This window comes from Camelus bactrianus, chromosome 2, assembly GCF_048773025.1.
Source record: "Camelus bactrianus isolate YW-2024 breed Bactrian camel chromosome 2, ASM4877302v1, whole genome shotgun sequence".
Classification (NCBI taxonomy): Eukaryota; Metazoa; Chordata; class Mammalia; order Artiodactyla; family Camelidae; genus Camelus; species Camelus bactrianus.
In genome coordinates, this window is record NC_133540.1 from 66,035,462 (window position 1) to 66,057,646 (window position 22,185).

The 22,185-nt window shown below is 40.9% G+C and overlaps 1 protein-coding gene across 2 annotated transcripts in view; it reads right to left on the reverse strand.

Annotated features, from left to right (window-relative positions):
- The window catches only part of DAPP1 (dual adaptor of phosphotyrosine and 3-phosphoinositides 1), a 50,338-nt gene that overhangs the window by 5,616 nt on the left and 22,537 nt on the right, over positions 1-22,185 (reverse strand). Inside the window, exons 3-6 of one of the 2 annotated variants that reach the window (XM_010953573.3) lie at positions 20,617-20,750; positions 9,136-9,266; positions 1,494-1,541; positions 15-77 (exon numbers count right to left, since the gene is read on the reverse strand). In XM_010953573.3, coding sequence (XP_010951875.2) covers positions 15-77; positions 1,494-1,541; positions 9,136-9,266; positions 20,617-20,750 — 376 coding nt within the window. The other variant, XM_045515727.2, reaches the window with a different exon arrangement.

The window sequence follows — 22,185 nt, forward strand, 5'->3', positions numbered from 1 at the left end:
ATTACGTTTCTCACCATCTGGTCTTTGAAGTATTTCAGCTCATTCCTATGCAAAGTGAACCATCTTGTTTTCCAAGTCTGAGAGAAAAGAAATTAAAACATGTAGGTTTTGAATACAGGACTACAACATCTGAACTATATAATTTCCTTTTGTTGTAAAAGTATCTAAAAGATTAGCTATAATAAAATATTATTGTGGTGTTATTTCTGAGAAAAAGTTTCAAAATTAAACTTAAAATTTTTAAATTTCAAGAGTTAAAATGATTCCATGCCTTAAGCTCATAACAAAGGCAAAGATAACTTTAACATTTTTAAACAAGTAAAAAGAAATAACCAATCATAAACATTCCAGGTGATTTATAACCACAAAAATTTCCATCTTAAAATCAAACTCTAAGGGAACTATATTCAATATCTTGTAAAATGAAAAAGAATATGAAAACAAATATATATATGTATATGTATGACTGAACTATTATGCTGCACACCAGAAATTAGCACAACACTGTAAACTGACTATATGTCAATTAAAAAAAAACTCTATAATAAAAACAGATGTCATTTGTGAGCACCTACTGCAGGCTACATACTATTCTTGGAGGTCTGTGTATATTAGAGCCAATCTTCATACAATGCCAACTATTATTATTCTTGTTTTACATATAAGTAAATTGAGGTTTAGGAACCTCAAACCACATGCTATTCTAAACCTTGTCTAAGAATTCCACAGCATTGGTGGAAAAACTGTTTCCTTCTCATGTACCAACAGAACACAAATCTTGTCCTGGGAGGCAACGTTCCCAGTTAAAAGAAGTAAGAGTGGACTTGAAAACAAATATGCTATGAATATGAATATTTCTCCTTAGGGAGCATCCAGTTTAGTGGAGACACAAATAACTAAATATTTAGATTGAATTCTAGCAGGCCAGTACCCTTGAGAGGTTAAGCGCCTTGACTCTTAAAATGGAAAATAGCAGGCATAAACCACGAAGGTCTTTTTGGTACATGAAAATACAGCAAAGTAACTTTAAGGATATGGTCACATAAGTGGAGGACAGTTGGTTACCCCCAATTAGTAAAGTCCTAAGTTTTGTTTTCTTGGGGATTTTATCATATAGTTACATAACTGCCTGTGATGTTTTTCTAGCCTTTTTTTAGGTAGACATTTCATACAATTTTGACTTTTTTGTTGAGAAATCTTAAACATCCAAGAAATGTGCTAGACTTAACTTACCTTCACCCTCAATCATTCCATTCAAAGGGTTGTGTGTTTTCTTTCTACTCTTAGCCATTTGGCTTTGCCAAAGAATAGTCAAGTGATTTTTCAGAATTTTGACGAATATTAGCCATAAAGATGAACACTTGAAACATGTCAATATTATAACTGAGTCAGAATGAGTAGGCAGATGTGCATTTTAAAAAGTAAACATGAGGGCTGAGTCTACATGACACTCTCTCTTTGTGTCAGGTGTTGGCAGAAACACACCCCCTTACCTTCACCAGGCCGCCTTGTTTGGTGAGGTAACCTTCTTTGGTGCCCAGCTGGAAAAAGAAAGGAACATCCAGGTGAAGCCAGGCATATCGCAACATGATTTAGGCCTTCCCAGTTCTGTCCTAGTTTGAAGTGAAACTCAAGTTTGCCTCTGATCTCAAGTGATCGCCTTTCATTCTTCATCCAGGCACTTGAAAATCCTCCCTATGCTGTGAGAGACTGTTTTTAGACTGGATTGTCAAGCATAATTCTGTAGCGACAGGCAACAGGCGAAAGACGCTCTTCTAACTCCAGTGAGCAGTTTGCCAACAACCAGCCAGATCACACCACTCGTGGAAGTCGGCATTGGGCAGAGTGTGTCAGGTCATCCCAGCTGCTCAGGTTGTTGCCGGGGTATTATGCCCATAAACGTGCACACACTCACACTGACGTGGGCTCAGTTTATGGGAAAGTCTGGATTTAAGCAAAGAAGAGGGATTTCTGTACTTCCCTGAGTTTGTGTTAGCCTAATCTGCTTTGTGAATGTTTAAGAAGGAACATTAGAAATAGCATTTTCAAAATCATATAATTCTCCTTTAAACCACTCTATTTTTTCACAGACAATCTCTTGAGACCTATATTCCATGGAACAGACTTTTAGACTTCCAGGAATGCAGATTTGTTTACAATTGATTCATCCAAAAAGGATTTGAAGTGAGAATGAATCACTTCTTTTAACTTACTCATCATTAATTCAAGGGTAACAACAGTATTATACACTTAGCTGGCTCCTGTGAAATGTAAGGAATGGTGGAAAACTGTGTAAACGGAAATCTGCATAAAACCAGGACCCTCAAATGAAAAAAAATTCTAAATTCGTACATTTCTGAAGAAACTGAATTTCCAGGATATTTTGTTCTAATATGATGTCAGTATATCTTACACTGATAAGGAGAAAATGAATAAAAACTTGGAAATGACTCAGTTGATGTCAACGTTCTCTTCATGGGAGTTTCCAGGGTATTTTTTTCCTGAGATGAAGTCTCCCTACCAAATAAAAAGAGGAACAACCACCACCACAGTAGAAAGACATAAAACTGGAAACAACATACAACCACTTCCTTTAAAACGCCCTTCTTACAGCATTGAAGTCAGGGTGAACTTCCCAGGTGTTCATGTAAATAATGTTAAATAATATTGGTGGATTTCAAATAATCAGTGTGATTTATTTTGACGTTAAAAGACATTGAACTGACTGGATTGAGTTTGGGTATTATATCATGGAAACATAAAAAACTTGACATCTTGGATGGTTGAGTCTGCAGAGGCAAAATAAGGAAGGGTAAATGGCTTTGTAGAAGAGCTGATACAAGTGTTTACTGAAACTGCACTAAAGGATTATGCTACTCAATCTATCTTACCTCCATCTAAACAATATACTCTCCATCCAGTATCTCTCTAAGGTTTTAATAGTTAGGCAGAAGGTGGCAGAGGATAGAGCTGAGAACTGGTATTTTATTCATGGTTTCTGGAGGTAAGAAAGGAAATGACTATGTAGCAGATTTATTTTTTAAAAAATCAATGAACTGTAATAAGAAAGCCATTTATAATAGTCCCAAATTGGAAACAACTTAAATATTTAAAAAATAAAGCATTAGCCTGAATACCATGCTTTCTACCTGCTGGCCTTAAATTTAGTCAAAAGCTGTCAGGTTGGATGGAGCAGGGCAGGCATCAGTGTGGGTGTGTGCAGGGCGTTGGTGCACCTGAGTTCAGGGTGGAGTCCTAGCTGGGGACAGAGGGCATCTGTGGGGACGACGGTAGGGGCAGCAGCTTGGTATGAGGCATTGAAGCCTGGCAGGGTGAGGAGAGCTTCTGCTCAAAGAGAGGTGGGGGGGTGTCCAGTTTCAGAGCCGGGTCGGACTGGGTGGGCATCTGCGGTGGGGGAGGGAGTGGCTGTGGCCGGGCAGTGGTGCCCTGTCAATCGGAGACTAATTACATTGGACTGATCAACCAATAAGCGAGTGTGTTGAAGATAATGAGATCCATTCCTCACTGTGGGGAAAGGGAGTTATAACTATGAAAAGTGAAGAAATTAAAACGAGCCTTGTGGAACAGGACTAGGATTGGAGGTATGGGTGTGAACCCATGGATAAAAGATGATAGAAATAGAAAGAAATATAGACATCAATATAAGTATGTGTACATATGTATAAGCATACACATTTTCCCAGCTCTGTCCTCAGAGTGGCCTGGGAGAGTGACAACCTGCTAACAATGCATATGTAGCACCCAAACCTGGATTTCTAAAGTACTACTCTCAAGAAAAAAAATCAATGTCTTCGAGAAATAACTGATTGTAGAGCTGGATAAAAGTGCAAGGTAAGCCTGGGCCATTCTGCTATACCAGGAAGTGAGAACATTCTCAACGACTTATGAGGCTGTATGGACACAAAGGTCACATGGAAATAGGGCTCAGTGGCCGAAACTGGGGAAACTTCCCAAGTCCAGATAAATGATGGTAATGATTGTAGCCCGCTGATATAAAAACAAACGACTGGATAAACTGGAAGAACAGAAAGCTTTTCCTTACAGCAGAATGACAACCAATAAATGTAAAAGGAGTAACAGAATCACAGAATCACCACTTGGCAACAGTCACAGAAATAATTAAAGCCGCCAAGAAACATCAATGGATAAAACTGGTGCGTGAAAGGCTAATGTGGAACAGAATAGTTAGCCTCTAATAATCTCCCCCCCCCAAATATCTATAATAACAAAGGGAGTAAGGTGACTTTAGAGGGAAGAAACCTGGCAGACACCGATTAATCAAGTGGTCAAACACACAGGGATGAGACAAACCGAAATTGTGTTCCACCCGAGAGGATGCAGTGAGACGGGCAAAGCGTCACTTTTGTGATATTTCTATCAAAAACGCAAAACCTGAATCTAATCACGAGGCTACATCTGATAGACTACAGTTAAGGAACAGTTCACAAAATAACTGGCCTTTAATTGTCAGAAGTATCAAAGTCATGACATCAAGGAAAAACTGAGAAAGTGTCCCGGAGTGAAGAATACTCAAGGGGCTTGACGAATAAATGCAACTTGTGACTTTGGACTGGATCCTTTCACTCTAAAGGGCTTTACTGGGGAAACTGGTGATGCCTAAATGAGACCTGTGGATGGGACCGCGGCGCTGTATCAATGTTAATTTCCCAGTTAGAACGGCTCCCTGCGGTCCCACAGGCGGAAGCACTGGGGTGTTGGCACGATGCAGGCAGTTTAATGTCTAATGGTTCAGGAACAAAGACAGTTCTTTGTACTACTCTTTCAATTTTTCTGTACTTTTGAAATTATTGAATATTTTAAAAATAGCACCTAAAAACATAATGGAGAATTAACTACATAAATTATGATATATCCAAATAATGAAATATTAAAGAACTTGTTTTAATGATGTTTTAGAAGCCTATGTAATGACGTGGACGATGCTCACAATACATAATTAAATAAACAAGAGTACTATAACTCTATTAACAGTGCAGAGTGAGAGATGGCGCTATAATGAAGCTGCTTAGTTAGTGTTGTCATGGTATCAATGACAATTCTATAAAGCTCCTTTTTATGCATCTTTCTATGTAAGCTGTCTCACCTTTGTTTTGAAATCCTTCCCATTAAGGAGAAAATATGACACTTGTTGAAAAGCTTATAAGAAAGCCCCTCCTTGGCCACCTTCCCTTTTTTCCCACCTTTAAACAACTAATCTGGGTAATTAAGGTTGTGAGTTTTTATTTTTGTTTTTAATGAACATTGTCTTTTAGAATAGGATTGTGTGATAATGTCTAAATGGCAAAAACAAACCATGATTTTGTGCAATTAACAAAATGTATATAGGGAAAGATAAATTGGGAGTTTGGGATTAGCAAGTACCAACTACTATATAAAACAGATAAACAAAAAGGTCCTACTGTATAGCACTAAACCATCCTGCAATAAACCATAATGGAAAAGAATATGAAAGGGAATATATATACATACAACTGAATCACTATTCTATACACCAGAAAATAACACAACGTTGTAAATTGACTATACTTCAATAAAACACACACAGGCACATCCTGAGGTTAACAGTTCTGCCTTCCCCCTGTTCTAACTCCCCATTCTCATCCCCTCTCTCCAGTGTCAGCCACCACGGTCTCCCACCTGGTCGGCTGGCACAGCCTCCTTGCCTGACTGGTCTCCTTGCCTTCAATTTTGCTCCCACTTCATTTTCAACTGAGTAGCAAAAATGGTCTTTTTAAAAATTTAGAAACAAATTATGTTACTCAAAACTCTTATGCTTTTTTATCAACATGGAGAACAAACATAGATCCTTTGTCTTATCCTACAAGACCTTCCGTGTTGTGTAAGGAAAGTACAATTGGTGATTTGGATAACTCTCATTCTGTGTTGAGCCTCCACGATCCCTGCCTGTTGGGGTCTCTCGTGTTTCTCCACGTATTATAAGCAAGGCACCAACACCCCTTGGGTCCACACCAAAGTGTGTTTGTCTAGCCAACAGCCTTAAAAGGCAGAAATAGTGCTCCCTCCAGAGAAAAAGGCAGAGAAGCAGAAGCCACGCACATCTCTCGGCACCCAGGAGAGCGCGGCAGGCTGACTGGTCAGCTGGCAAAGGAGGGTTAAGGCTCAGACTCTTCACAGTCCTGGATGCCCACCAATGCCAGCAGTGTCCCCAGAGCATTGTGACAACTGTGACACCCAGAAACTTCCAAACGCTCAGCTGGGCATCCCTGCCCTTTGAGAACTCCACTGGCTACAGGATCTGACCCCTCATTACCTCAATACTCTCACCTCCCACCACGTTCCTTCCTGCTCACTCCCTGCCAGACAATCTTCTTCCTAGTCCTTAAACCACCTCAATTTAGTTCCCACTTTGGGGCTTTTGTCCTGTTCTCTCTGCCTGCAACACTTTTCCACATCCTGACATGAGTCGTTCCTTCCCTTCAGTGAAGCCTCTGGTCTAATGTCACCTCCTCAGAGAGGCCTTCCCTTCTCCAGCTTTTTCTTTTTATGACCTATTACTATCTGTGTTTACCTGATTCCATCAATTACTGTCTGTGATCCTTCGACTACAGCGTGAGCCCATTGAGGGCGGAGCCTTTGACTAGTTTACTCCCAAACCCTTAGTGCTTAAAACAGTCCTGGGTGCATTGTAGGCACTTTAAAAAAAAATTCTTTTTGTTAAATAAATGGATTAGCTAAATTTCACCCTATCTCAGGAGCCCAATCCTAAGTTGTTTATAAAATACATAAATAGTAATTTCCCCAAATGCAGTTGCCAACGGATGGCAGACAGTTTTACAGAAGCATCTACATCTGGGGCAGTAGGACACCGATTTTCATTTTCACTTCAAGCAAGAAGTTCTTTTTCCTGTAAATAGGACTTCTCTTCCTCTACTGCCAGAGCTTGTGCAAGAACTGCATTCCCCAAAGAGAAAGCAGGTGTCTAGAAGCCCCAGAGCTCTCAGGTTACGGTGGAGGCTCAGTATCATCTAGGCGTTGGAAGTAACCAGTTAGGGCTGTGAATGCTTGTGCTCAGTAAGGGACAAGAGCATCTGAGTGGATCAGAACTGCTTCCCCAGCTGGCTGGTCCAGTTATCAGTCATTCCTTAGTGGGAAATAGTGTGAGACCCTTGAGAATCCACTAAGAAACCTTTAGTTTTCTGTCTATGTCAGTGAACAATAAATGTCATGGACCTCTCATTAGACAGTGTGAATGTAGACGTTTTCAACCATTCACTCACCACTGTTTTAAAAACTCCATTATACAGAACCTTCTGTGTGTGGTCATATTTGGATACTTGGGTGGATGAATTTATCTGATACTTGGAGTGAGCAAAGAAGGAAAGCAATAAGGCTGGCAGAACTTGGTCTCCAGAGGTCTCTTTCTACCTAAGTATGCTATGTGTCATGCTCACACCAACTCCACAAATTAGGTTTTATCTGCATTTTACTGTTGATAAAGGTCACACATAGTAGGGTATAGTTCAGTTAACCTTGAGTGGAGATCTTTATAGGAAGGTAACAGGAGAATGTAAACTTAAACTGAGAGTACAAATGAGAAAGATGTTGGAGTGACTGGCGGCAGGGAAAGGATGGTAAAGAGGTAGGTTAGGCAGGAAGAATATGGTCTCCTGGAAAACAAAGGATTGCTTAGAAGGTAGAGGATTTGTTCTTTGGTCTGTTCTGACTTGGAACTATTGTCTTGCTTTCTAAAATTTCTCCAGTTCTGAGATCTAATGCTTCCTCTTCTAACTCTAACAAAGCTAAAATATCTTTCTCAACCAATTTCCAGGGTTTTTATTTTGGAGTAGACGTAGCGTAGTAACAATGTAATATGTGCCCTGAACCTGGCTGCACTATTAAGCTAGGAAGGTGGCTATGATTCCCGTCCGGAGAAGAGTCAGGCGCCGGGGGAGGGCGGACACGCTCGGGGAGCCAGCCTCCAGCGCGATGATTCCAGGATGCAGGTGAGCAGAGGATGCTCGGAACACAGCGGAGGGGCATTTTAGGGGAAGTTGGAGGGGTCCAGGAAGGCTTCCCGGAAGATACTGATCCCTGCCTCGAGTCTGGAAGGATGAGGGCACAGTAGTGATGTCGGCTGCATTTCAGATGCGGGGACGAGCACAGCTGGTGAGAGACTCGGTTCCCCAGCGTGAGTGTGGGCGGAGCGTGAGGTGAGGCGGGAGAGGCGCAGGGTCCAGGGCGGCGGCGAAGACCCTCCGCGCGGCTGAAGGATGTTAAGCGGCGAGGTCACGTGGGAAATCTGCCTTTTAGGAGAGATGTCTCTAGTGGCAGGGTAGAAGTACCGCAGAGACAAAAGGTCATGCGTATTTTAATATAATTTGCAGATCTAGAACTAGTTCTTGAAATGTCACTTGGGCGTTGCCCTCTTTATCATCTGCACACTTCCAGATGTCTCACACCGGAGTATGCGGAGAAAAAGAACAGAGGAGCCCTGGGCATAATGAAGGGAAGAGAGTGTGGAAAGGACACTTTGCCGGGTCGCAGCCCACAGAACAAAAATAAATGGACTCTGAGGAGAACAAGGAAAGTTCCAGGCGTCCTGAAACTGAGCAGTGGCGCACACATTGCAAAGATGTGCAAGTGTCTTCTGTCTGTTCCCTTCATTCAGTGAAGGGAAAAATAAAAAGCCCTGGAAAAAAATAACATCCCGAGAGTTTATAGTCAAGATGGGGAATCTTTTTCTTCCATAGAAAGTTGAAATGTAAAAGAAACAATTTTTTCTCTTAATTTGAGAAACTTGTAGAATAACAGTTTAGCTAACTGTGTGAGCATAAACATCTCTTGCTCCTTCTACCATGAACTTATTTGGTTAAGTAAGGGTTGGTATTTAAGTGCCATTTTTGAAGTCTTTAAAAATCTTATTGCATTGCAGCTTTTTACAGTTTACCCTGGACCAGGTGATCTGAGTCTCAACTTTGTGTTCCTTTGAACTTTGTGTTCCTTTCCAGGTTTTATATCCCAAGTTAGCATTTTTATGTGAACAAACGCACTTTAAAAAGTGTGTAACCCTCTTATTGCACGTTATCACTTTTAGATAGTGAGAGCGCTGTGGGCAGAGGGACGGCCACTTACCGAAGGCGCAGTGGGCACCAGGTCATTTTCTGTTCTTCCCGTCTGCATGGCTGTGTGAACCCGGACAGACTCATAAATGGAAGGTTCTTCCACTTTTCTTGGATACGGATGTTTCAGGACGATCAGAGTGCCTGAATGAAAATGAAAAAGCATAATCAAATAGAAGCCCCAGGAAGAAGCTCCAAATGCTAACAACTGGATGACGGTGGCTAGATTGTGAAGTCTTTTGTTTTTCATGAATTTACTTAGTCATTTTCTCAACATTTATCAAGTACAAACTATGTGCCAGGCACTTAAGCAGGATGCTAGAGATAAAAGCATGGGATGGTGTCTGGCCTCCTAGTGCTCAGACAGAGCTGGCCATGAATAGTCACTTAAGGGATCCTGGTGATGAGACCAGCAACAGTCACGTGAACCAAGCATGCTGGGCACCCAGAGGCCCTGATGAGCCCTTCTATCGAAGGTTTCAGAAACACTGCCCTAGGGGAGGTGACACCATTCCTGACCTTAAGCAATAATGAGATTTTCCAGGGAGGTTTTACAAAAGCCATGAAAACAGAACTAAGCAAATACACTGGGTATAGGAGGATTCATTCCACTGCCCCGTTTCTTACTAGTTTCAGAACAACTTGCAACAAATCAGTGGATCTCAAAAATAGGAGCTCATAGCATTTGCTGTGCTGTCTCCTGCCAACCAGTTAACAGCTGAAGGAAATGAAGCCTTTGCTTTTCTCTGGAAGTGAACAGACTGGGGCTCCCATGTCATTACCTTCACTTCCAGCTGGAGGCCGGAGGTTGGGGGGAGCAGGCAGGGCCCAGGTGCTGGGGACTTGGGTGCATCATTCGGAGGACTGAGAGTCCCTCTGACTCAACGCTCTGACATTACCCCTTCTGCACCCGTCCCTTCGCCTGACACTTCCTCCAAGTCATAAACTAGAAACTGGCTACAAAAAAGTGAGTTAAGGGTTTTCTCCCCCTTGCTATGTCTTCTTGCATTTTTATTTCACTAGGATCTTTTCTATGGCAGGCTGGGGATTGTGCCATACACTAGGGGAGATGTAAAGAATTCAGTAATTCATTCAACAAATATTTACTGGGCTCCGCTAAATGCTGGGCCCTTGTCTAGGCACTGGGGACACAGCAGCAGACAAAGGAGACAGGGGAGATAGAAAAATTTTTGAAAAAAAATGTAATGTGAGAGAATTGTCATGAAAACCCTAACAGAGCAAGGTAAAGGAACAGAGAGTGAGAAGAGTCGGGTCAGGAGAGGGTGGTATTTTATACAGGGTCAAGGAAGGCTTCTTTGACAAGGGGATGAAGAGATCATAGAAAGTATGAACCTTAGACTGGAGTAAGAGAGGGACAAGGAGGAAAGAAAAGAAACCTTTGAGTAAAAAAAAAAAAAAAGACCTTAATAATAATGAGAAACCTATGAACAAGGCGAAACCTTTCTATGAGGCTTGAGCACACACAACGTACTGATACCTGGGCCCAGGTAGTGCCCTGCGGCAAAGTGAAAAGGAGCATTGAAAACGGCCAAAAGAGGGGCTCTGATCTCGGCCCCCCGGAAAACAGTGGCCTCCTCCTCCTTTCTCTGCACCCAGTTCACCGCAGGAGCTTTGGGATACAATGAAAAATGGCCTTGCAGTTATCAGAAGCCCCAGTCTTGCTCTCACGCATTGTCTGTGCTCTCTCCTGTCAATGCGATCCTTTCACGAGAGCAGATCCAGTCATAGCAGGACAAGGGGCCGGTTACCGTTTTACAGTCATAATGAAAAAGCAGCAGCACCTAAATCAGGAGCAGCCGTTGTGCAGGCTCAGGGGCTGCAAGGGCACAGCTGCGACATGGCAGGGGTTTGATGAACTTGAGGGTGGCTTCTGAGTGACCTACCCCGGAGAAACACCTCCTGGCGGTCACCGTGGCATCGTGGAAAGAGCCATCACGGCCACTCAGCACCTGCTGACTTCGGACATTCTCTTCTAAGCTTCTGTTTCCTCCTCTGACAAGTGAGAATGATTACTCTTTCTTCATGAAGCAGTTTAGTGCTAAAACTAATAAAGTGTTTGTGAAAGGATTATAAAAATGTTAGATGTTATCGTGCCTTGATATGAGTATTTTTAAATCCTTAAGTGAAATCCCAATGATTGCCATCTTTGGGAATGTGGATTTTGAAATGTGAAGTTAAACAAGACTTATTTGTAACGCTGTGCTCAGGGTAGACATGGCAGTAGTCTAGTAGTCACTGACCACAGCGCTGGGACAAACTGAGGCCTCTTCAACACTCCCACCTGACAGTGGAGAAGAGGGAGCCTGGAGCCAGGGCTCAAAGCAGCTCACAAATTAGAAAAAATGTGAAATCTTGTGCTTCATCTTCAAAGTCAATGCTAAATTGTCATCCTATTTCAAGTGATGTTCTAAAAAGATACACCCAGTCAGTCCTCTATCTCTTTGCATAGAACCAGGCATATCCTGGGTATATGTCCACCTGCACTAGCTTCCTATTGCTGCTGTGACAAATCGTCACAAGTGCAGTGACTTAAAATAACTCCAATTTATTATCTGGCAGTTCTGGCAGTCAGAAGCCTGAAATCTAAAGTGAATGTAAAGTGAAGGTGTTGGCAGGGCTGGTTCCTTCTGGAGGCTCCAGGGGTCAGAGCTAGCAACTGCAGGTCAAGTCCTTCTTATGCCTCTGTCTCTCCAGTTCCCTCTCTTCTGTCTCCATCCTTCCCTTGTGATTAAAATGGGTACACCTGGACAAGCCAGGCTAAACTCCACTTCTTAAAGTCAGCTAATTAGTGTTTTAATTCTATCTGCGAACTTAATTCCCTCTTGCCGTGTAACATAACATTCTTATTTCTGGGGAAAGCTGTGAGCACCATTTGCGGGCTGGGGAGGCCATCATCCTGCTTCCCATGGTGTCAGTTTCTGGGAGGTGAGCATAGCCAGAGGGGCCAGTTGTGGCGCAGTGTAAGGACCTCTGGGCCAGGGCTACTGCCTGAGCCCGCAGTGCTGTAACCACTTGATATTATAAAGCTGTTACCTTTCTAACACGTGCATTTCCAAGCCCCCTGAGTCCCTTCAGACCGGGTCTGGTGCCAGATTTATCTCTGTATCCTTACCTCCTGATAGAGTTTCTGACGTAGTGAAGGCTTGATGGATGAATGAATGAATGAATGTTACAGTAATTCAGGTTTAAGGCAGTTAAGAGCCTGAGATGAACCAGCCTCCCAGGTCCACAGTCACCCCAGCCTGGGGCAAGGACAGGATAGGACAGAAGCTTCAAGTTGGGCTCTCCCAATCTCCACTGGGGGGGCCCTAATTCTATTTTGAAAACCTCTTCTATAGTTCAACCAACAAATAGATAGACTAAGGTAAATAATACTGAGTCAACCAGGAAAGCAGAATTGACTATAGATTGAGTTTAACTAGCAAGACCATGACTGAAGCTAGATTGAATGGGGGAATGGAGAAAATGATGAACTACTTATAAAATGATAACTTCTGCTGATAAAAATCTGGCTTCCTGAGAGACAGGTCTCCTTAGCCCACCATTCTGCCCAAGGAAGGGCCAGTACATGGACTTCAGGGCATGGCTGCCAGGCTTACAATGATCTCCCCTTTTGTAGAGACCATCCCATCCCCTCACACATAGGTAGACCCCCTGCAGACCCTGGCCCTCCCCCACATACGCCTAACCTGGACACTCTCACTGGGCTGATTCAGAGATCTGCTCAGTTACTTCTCTGGAGAGAAGGTCCACTAACTTCAATGTCTGAGTTCATGAAGGAGACTGTTGTTTCCTGCCTTTGACATGAAAGCTGGTTTCATAAACGCTCAGTGGAGGTACATTTTTGAGATGATCAGAGGAGGACAAAAGCAGGCATTTCAATTTGCTGAGAGCTTCAGAGCTGCCACGAACGCTGGGCTGATTCCTTACTGTCTCTTGTTTGTCTTGCCCTTAAATTCTGAGCGGGAATATAAATATCCTTCCAAAAAACCCCACTTCTCTCCCTGTACTCCTATTTTTTTTTTTTTAATTCAGCTAGCCAGAATTCATTTCTATCATTTGCAATCAAAAGAAATTTATCTGCTGTAGCCACCACAGGTTCATTGTAAGTTCCACCGAAGTTTCAAGACAGTGCGTTGGCTCCGTAAGACAGGAAAGCTGGGTTAGTGCTACTCAGACCAAATTAACTCCAGGATTTGGTGGGAAGATTCAGATAAAAGGCAACAGGAGGCAGGGGCTGGAAGAGGAAGAAGAGAGAAAGATCTTCAACCACAGTTTGGAACCCTGACTGTAAGTTTCACTTCAGTTTCTGAACTACATGAAGGGGGCTGTTGTTTCCTGCCTTTGACCTGAAACCTGGTATCAGAAATGCTGGGGGCGGGGGGTGGGGGGAGGGTACATTTTTGAGATGATCAGAGCAGGACCAAGGCAGGCATTTCCATTAGCTTTGGTTGAACTGTAACTCACAGGACTCCTACTCCGTGTGTAATACTATGAGAGCGCACTGAAGGGCTCCTTGTCTTGTATTTCAGCAGGAATTCAGAAAAAGAGGAAGGACAGTCTCAAGCCTCAAGCGCTGGTTTGATACCTAAAACAGGGTGTAGTGCAGGGCACACGGTAGAAGGGAAACTTTTGTTTAGAGTATTCCTTTTATGCACGAAAGCTAGAGCTCATTCATCAGGTTTCCCAGCTAGACTGTAAGATATTTGAAGGCAAGGATCACACCTGTTTCATCACTGTATTATCAGTGGTCAACAATGCGCAGCTCATAGTTGACACTCAAGACATATTTGTTAATTATGAATTAAATTAAAATAAGATCATCCCCATCCATGTTTTATTATAGCCCTCAGGTTCAGAAACCAAGCTTTCCAGTTGGCATATGCATGGTGGGTTCCCCTGTCTCCTCCTGCCAATGGGAAGTGACTTTCTGGGGAAACGGGTGGGGTTATAGGAATATTGAAGATCTTTCTCTTCTTTTTTGCTATCCGCTCTACAAATGGACTTGAACTCTTCATAAAATGGTGCCAGTAAAGCCACATTCATTTACATGTGAAGGGGCTTTAATATTCGATTTCCAGTCTCACAGGGAGAACTACACTGAGGTCTGAGAAGCAGACCAGTTAGCTAGGGCAGGAGAAGGTTGTTACAACAACCAAGTCAAGTCACGTCACTGTTTTCTGGAGTACTTGATTCCATCTTTCATATGAATTCACTATGGAACTGGTTTAAAATTTGAAAAAGACATCACAAATATTTGATAAACGCAAATCCAATTGTCCTAAACCAACTCTTCATGATATTCCAAAGAATTTATAGCTCTAGCATATAATATGATGGGATGAATTACCATAAAAAGGCTTCATTAAATAACAGTAATAATGCTTGAGTATTTATGCCATGCTAAGAATCATTCTAAAAATCTTTCATGCGTAATTTCATTCAATCTCCACAGAAAGTCATTATGGTATCAACAATTACCATCAGCTCAGTTTTATAAAGGGATGACATTGAAGCTCAGAGAGGTTACATAACTTGCCTGAGGACACACAGCTTGTACATAGCAAAGGCTGGAGTTAAAACTGGGAGTTCACATGTTTACTTGTTATACCATACATTTTTCTCAGCCTTGGTGGTAATCACCACCTTGGAAATTCTCTGTGGCATGTGAAATGTTGTACTCTGGCTATTGTGGGCAAGAGATCACATGCATAAGTCAAAATTCGAAGAAATGGATCCTTTAAGAGGAAGCATGAGAAAAGGAGATGTGAGTTTTTGTTCCAACATTTCTCACCAGGCCTCAGTTTCTTCGTTTGTAAAGGAAAAATTAAATGGTCTCTGAGCCCCCTTCCAGTTCCAACATTCTGTGAATCTAGTTAAACTCACAGGCCCAAACTGAGGGGCAAGAAATTTTAGGATGCTTAGTAACCAAATGTTTATCCTGTTTCTGCAAATGTACAATATTCATCTGGTATACTTCACTCTGGATGTCATTTTATTTTTGCCTCTCATTTTTCTTCTCCTCCACCTTCTCTTCAAATTCTAAATTTTGCTTTACATTATTACATTTTCCTAGGCTGTTTTATATCCTCACTGGAGAAGCATGAATGAAATGGGGAGGATGCTTCCTAGTCATCCTTTTCATGTTCTGTGATTTCCTTTGGTACAATTTCTCCAATGGCAATTCATGTAAATAAAATAAGAACGGCAATAAACACAAAGATAGAAGTTCAAATTGAATGACATTCTTTAGAACAGCGGCTTTATAGCATATACCAAAAATACTGTCACAGACTTTAAAAAGACTGAGGACTAAGACGTGTATTGTAGCCCCATCGATCCTACAAACACTCTGTTACATCATGTGGCAGGGATTCCTCCCACCCAAATTTGTTCAAGGCCATGCTGTGCAGAGCAACAGTGCACGGCAGTGTCACGGGAGACCAGTTTCCCGAGACAGTAAACAAATGGACAGCACACATGGTTTAGAACCAGGTTAGCTTGGATTCCGGTCTCGGCGCCAATGCTTTCTGGGTGTGCAACCTTGAGCAAATAACTTAAAATATCTGAGTTTTTATTTCCTCATCTGAAAATGGGACTGCTTTATGCATTACTGAGGGTGGTCCAGCAGGTTAAACAATTTGGTATACGTGAAAACATCTAATAGAATGCCTGGAACGTAGTAAACTCTCCACAGAGGCTGGTTTCATCCCCTTGCCTGCTTTTCCCTTTTTCAAACACACCTCATCTACAAGCTAAGAACATTTCTATTTCTGGCAAACATAAAGAAGTGACTCCTGGTTGTGATTTGGCAACATTCCAAGTTGTCACCAATTATTTTCAGAAGTGTCACATCATTCTCAAATTAAAATTAATTTTAATGTGAAGATTTTTAAATGCCGCCTGGGTAAAATGGCGGGTGTCACAAAATAAAATAATAATAACTGTAGCAGTTATCAAAAGGTTGGGAATCCCCACATCAAAACAAAAAGAGAAGTGGAAATTTGACATTTGAGAAAGAACAAGATAGGCTCTTCAAAACAGAGAACCAACTGCTATAACGGGTAAGCACAAGCAAGGACATGACTTATGCTGTAGTTTTTCATGCTAGTTAGGTAATTAAAGCCACAACACAGTAATTTCTATAATAAATTGTACATCGTCCTCGTCCATCATGGACAAAAGTACTGCAATATAAAGAAAAGGTAATGGGAGAGGCAATTTTGTTTTAATAATAATATTAATAATAATAATTATATTCAGACATTTTAAGCATAAAGATAAAAGCTGTCTACATTTTCCAAGACTATACATAAGAAACTCAGCCAATTACAATAATGGACCAAACATATCTATACTAAAAAAAGTCTCAGATTTCCAGATCCATTTGAATTGAATTTAGAAGCCATGTACAAATATGAATAGAAGTTTTACCTAACATCTTACTATCACAAATGAAAGGCAGAGTCTGAATTTAATCATTATTGAGCATACGCACAACACAAATGGCCATTTTCAAATGATGCTTTGTATAGACTTTGGAAGTGAAAAGTGTCAGTAGCTTGCTGGTTGTGGTGTTGTAGAGGCAGCAATGTGGGCATTGGTAATGGGACACCCACCGCGGAACCTTGTGAATAATGATTAGCACTTATTCTTTTAGGTGCCGGGACACAGAGGAAAAAAATAAACTAACAAAAACCCCTCTTCTCATAGAGTTTACGTATGAGTATGAAGTTTTTTTTTTTAATAAGTGAATTAAAAATACGTTAGAAGGTAAAAGGGCCAATGAAGAGAATAAAAAGCAAGTGGGTACAATAGTGTATCTCTGTGATACACTTGGGAGATGACTGGGTTTTGAGAATTAGAAAGATCTTAACAGTGTTAATGGGTATCACTAAGGAGAAATTAGAGTGAACAGAAACTTTCATGGAGATTAGAGAGATTAAATGCAGATTATAACAAGGGAAAGGGAAAATTATAATAATAGAATCTTAAGGTTGTCAGGAGAGTTAGATCTCGTTTACAAAATCCTCATTCTTCAGGTTAGGAAACAGTAATCCTGCAGTTTAAGGAATAGAGAATAGGAATAAAATAAGAAAAAAAAATCTTAAAACAATATTCACCCCTTTAGGTTAAAGCTTTTACCTATCCTGAGTACGAATATTTTCTTATGACCCAGAACCAAGCATTCTGGTTTCACTGTACTGAAGATATTAAACAGATAAAAAACTGTACGGTGCAAGTGTATGGTTGTTGGCTATTTGGACCTCAGAGGGGATGCCATCCCTGACAGCGGATGAGTGAAAGTCTCTCTTAAATAAACTCACTACCAGGGCCCTGCAGGGCGAGGCTGGCCTGACTGGGGTCTGGACTGAGAGGAGTGGCCTGAAATACCCAATCCTAGTCCCTCCCATTCCAGGGATCTGGAGGTGAGAACCCTGGCAGGGCCTTGTCCATCGTGCTGGCAAAGGCTTCCCCCTGTGATCTTGAACCGAACAAAAATTTTAATAAGAATTTGCACTTCATCTGGTGGTGAACAAGGAAACATCAGCCTGGAGGGCTCCTGATCACTGGCAGCCAACACCAGGAGCCAAGTCTTGAATAAACAAGAAGAGATCTGTTTTTAGAAGGTGGAACCCCAGTTTTCATTTGTTGTTCACAATGCGGTGCTGACTCTGTGACTTCCAAGGACCTTCTGGACTTAAAAGTCATCATAACCTCAGCATGTTATCTTGTTTCCTAAGGTCTATTTGTCCCAGGGGACAAAATTGGAACACTCATATGTCATCAGTTTTGTGCCTTGTTCCCAGCTTTGGTGGCTTTGCCTTCATTTGGCAGGGACAGATAAAAGAAATATTCATAGGTTACTGGAATCTAATACAAGGGCTGAAAGCCAGTTTGTCAAGAATATATCAGCACCCTGAGTCTGTAGCAGGAGCTTAAATAGCAGCAAATTCCCCATTGTGTAATGAATAGGACAGAGGAGACCGTGGAGAGGATAAAAATACTAGTTTCCTGAGTTTTATCATAATAAATAAAATAACAATTATAGTAATGATAATGATACAGCAAGTTTTGCTTTGAAGAAAACTACTATAGGATTCTGGATTACAAATCCTTATAATCCCTAGTGCATTAATCACAAAACTTCTTTAGTCAGATTAGTGTATTTACAGGGAAACTTAACTTGTCCCAAATATAACATTGAATAGCCTTTACTTTGGAGCAGTCTTGTGGAGCCTTTATCTAGTGATTGGATCAGTGCCAGAAAAGTTCAACCAGAAAATACTGCATTCACTTTGCTCTCAAAGAAGATGTGGTACATATACACACACAATAGAATTCCACTCAGCCACACAAAAAATGAAATTTTGCCACAACATAGATGAAACTGGAAGGCATTATGCAAAGTGAAACAAGTCAGACAGAGGAAGACAAATACTGTGTGATATCACTTATATGTGGAATCTTAAAAAATACAATAAATTAGTGAAAATAACAAAAAAGAAGTGGACTCACAGATATAGAGAACAAACTAGTGGTTACCAATGGGGAGAGGGATGAGGGGAGGGGTAACATGGAAGCAGGGGATTAAGAGGTACAAACTGTTAGGTATGAAATAAGCTACAAGGATGTACTGTCCAACACTGGAAATACAGCCAATATGTTACAATAAGTATAAATGGAGTAAAACCTTTAAAAATTGTGAATCATTTTATTATATGCCTAACTTGTACAATATTGTACGTCAATTATAATTCAATTAAAAATAAAAATAAAACAAAAAAAACTTTTAAAAAGGGAGTTTTGAAACCTGCTGGTGAGCAGAATATGTACCATTCCTTAACTTGGAGAAAGTCCAGGAAGGAGCACAGAAAATGACCAAAAGGATTGAAACTAGAGTCTAGAGGAGAGTTTAAAAGAAGGGAGCTGACTTTGCTTGGAGAAAGACGAGGATGCTGGGAGATAAAAGTTACAAAGGCTTTGAAGGATACAAAGAGCTGCAACCTGCAGCCATCTATCCCTTCATTTATTCATTCACTCACCCAAAGCGCCATGCACTGTGCCAGGACCAGGGAGACATGGGGAAGGACAACAATCCTTGGCTTCAACATCCCTTCTCCATTGCCAGTGACCAAAACTTGAACAAAAATGAGTGAGGGTTGGACCCCACCAGGAAATAAGTCCAAAGGGAAGGGATTTGAGAAACTGAAATGTCTGCCGAGGCCAACGTAGCCCTGGAAATAAATTCATTCCCACCTGCCCTTTGTTTACGAAAGCTACTGCTGGTTAAATGGTAAAGTAATTTTCAAGGGTGATTAGGAGAATTTCCAAAAGAAAAAAAAAGATTATAATTTCAATTTTATGGTTTGGAATATACTATTAAAACCTTGTATGGTCAGTAGAAAGTAAGGCAGCTCTTTTGTGGTTTCCGCTGTAATTCTCGGCCCTCCTTGACACTGTGTGATTCAGATCTGGGTCTATTTGGGTCACAAAAGTAGCAGAAAAGGAAAGGCAACAGTGGCATCTCTCCCAGTGTGGTTAACAAAATTCCCCCGCTGACCAAGTTTCCCATGAAAAGGGAGTGTACAAATTTGCTGCAGTCCGCTGGGTTATTAAGGCTTCAGCTCCTCTTGAGCTTGGTTCTTGGAATTGCCCAACTTTTGATTCACTGAGAATTATCATCAGTTAAGACATATAAAATTGTGATTCTATATCACAAATACCGAGGAATTCATTTGCTTACTTAATTTAAATAGTACAGGCAAATGAGTTAGCTAATTCAAATCCCAAGCTAGTGTGTTTGTTTCTTAACTTGAATTTTCTGGTTTGACTCTAAACACCCAAAAAGGGAATTTCAAACCTTTTCAGCCATACTTAAGTCCCATCTAAAAACTTATAAGAAACCAAGACAGGAGAAACAGAATTTTATGATGAAATTACAGAATTGTTCAGGAGAGTTATTTCTAGTCAGTATTTTCCATATTCAATGATCCTTGTGAAAATTTAAGTATAAATTTCATTTTAAAAAATGCTCAAAAACTGCTCAAAAATGATCATTTTTAGGTCTTCCCGATATGCGAACTACCCACACTTAAACTTATGAAGAATCGAAAAGTTTTTTCCTTTGTTCTTTCTTTGTTCATTGTATATATCACTATAAAACAAATAGGCCATTTTAAAGAAATGTGTGCTTTTACTCAATCCATTGAATAACATGTAAAAAGAAAAAATCTATTTTGTACAAAACACATTGTTTTCTCCTGAAGTAATACTGAAATATGTATATTTATGTATTTTATTAATATAGTATGCAGTGCAGTAATTGAGAAAATTGTTTCTGAACATATCCAATTGCATATTGTATTGCACAGAATTCAACAGAAGTGAACACTATTTAATTGAAATCTGCTTTGTCCCGCCTTTATCCTGAAATAATGTCTCATAGGTCAAGTATCTGTTCGTAGCTTACCTGTCTCACTTCCAATCAAAGGCTGATTTGCAAAATGCTTGACAAAATCCTTCAAAGATGAGAATTCATTAAAGCCAAATTTAAATGAATATCCGGTGTATTCAACATGAAAGTGTTTGACAGAGTCTTTGGCTCTGAAAGGGACAAAAAAAATGTTTAATGTTATTTAAGCAAATGTCTTTTTTGAAGGGAAATATAACCCTAGGCATTAGCATCAGCATTAAACCCTTCTAAAAACTGAGAGTTATGACAGGATCACTGGAACCATTGGCATTTAAAGCACAGCACACGCTTCTCAATTTTTCACTCCAATGAAAGACAGGAATACCTAGGTATTCCCTGACTCAGCAAACGAGTCCTTGATCATTAATCTCCTAAGGGGCATGAGCTTAAGAAAGGCAGGAAGAAAGACCATAGAAATGGCAGGTCACATCCTCCCCCAGTTCTCCTCTGTGCTTGGTGCTTCTCCCTCACTTGTTTGAGAGTCGGTTCGAATTCAGTTTCTGTCAATCAGTTACGTCAGCCTAGCCCTTTCCTTCCTATGCCTATGCCACTGCCTACCGAATAAAATATCAAATTTCCTACATTGTCATTCTCCACCTCATTTTGGGAATAAGGCAGAATATTAAATTTAAAAAAATGTCTATATACCTGATGTGACCCCACCCTATCTCTCTAGCCTCACTTCCGCTCTTCCTGTCTGGCACGGCAGGCCCTACCTTTAGCAAGCATCAGAAATCAGAATCACCTGGAGGGCCCAAATTTCTGGGCTGTACCCCCTGAATTTCTGATTTGGTAGATCTGGGGCAGGGCCTGAGATTTGTATTCCTAACACATTCTCTGCTGATGCTACTGGTCTGGGGACCACGTCTTGGGAACTGCTGTCGTCCAACCGGGGCTACTATTCTTTTATGAGTTTCTGCCTTTGTCCCTTGGCTTGTACAGTTCCCTTCACCTGCAATTTCTGCCATGTTTTTTCTTATCAGGTGTCAGTTCAAATGCCACTTACTCTGTCAAGGGTTGCGTGGTACTTCCAGCTTGAGTTTCTTGCCTTTTCTCTTCTCAACAACCCAGGCACTTAGCTTACTTTCTTTACATCATTTACAGCACACTACTTTAGTATTCCCATATGGTCTTACTGCCTCTGCAAGGCTATACTTCCTGAGGACAGGTCTTTGAATCTTCTACAACACTTACTAAAGTGGTTGGCAGAGAGGATGCTCTGAAATATTTATTATTAGGAAAGTGAATGAACAAATGAATAAAAACAGTCATTCTCCTGAGCTGGTCTGTGGTTCTTCTCACCTTTTCTGGTGGTTATTATCTTTTAAAGCATTTCCAAGTGCTTATAACAGAAATTAATGATTTATATTTAAAATCTTTGAATAGGGAAGGTGGTTATAACTCAGTGGTAGAGCACATGCTTGGCATACACAAGGTCCTGGGTTCAATCCCCTGTACCTCCATTAAATTTTTTTTTATATAGATATAATACATATGCTAAATATTTGTAAGGAGCTTATGGTCTAACTGCTCAGATGAGACACACATAAGTGAAAAGTTAACATT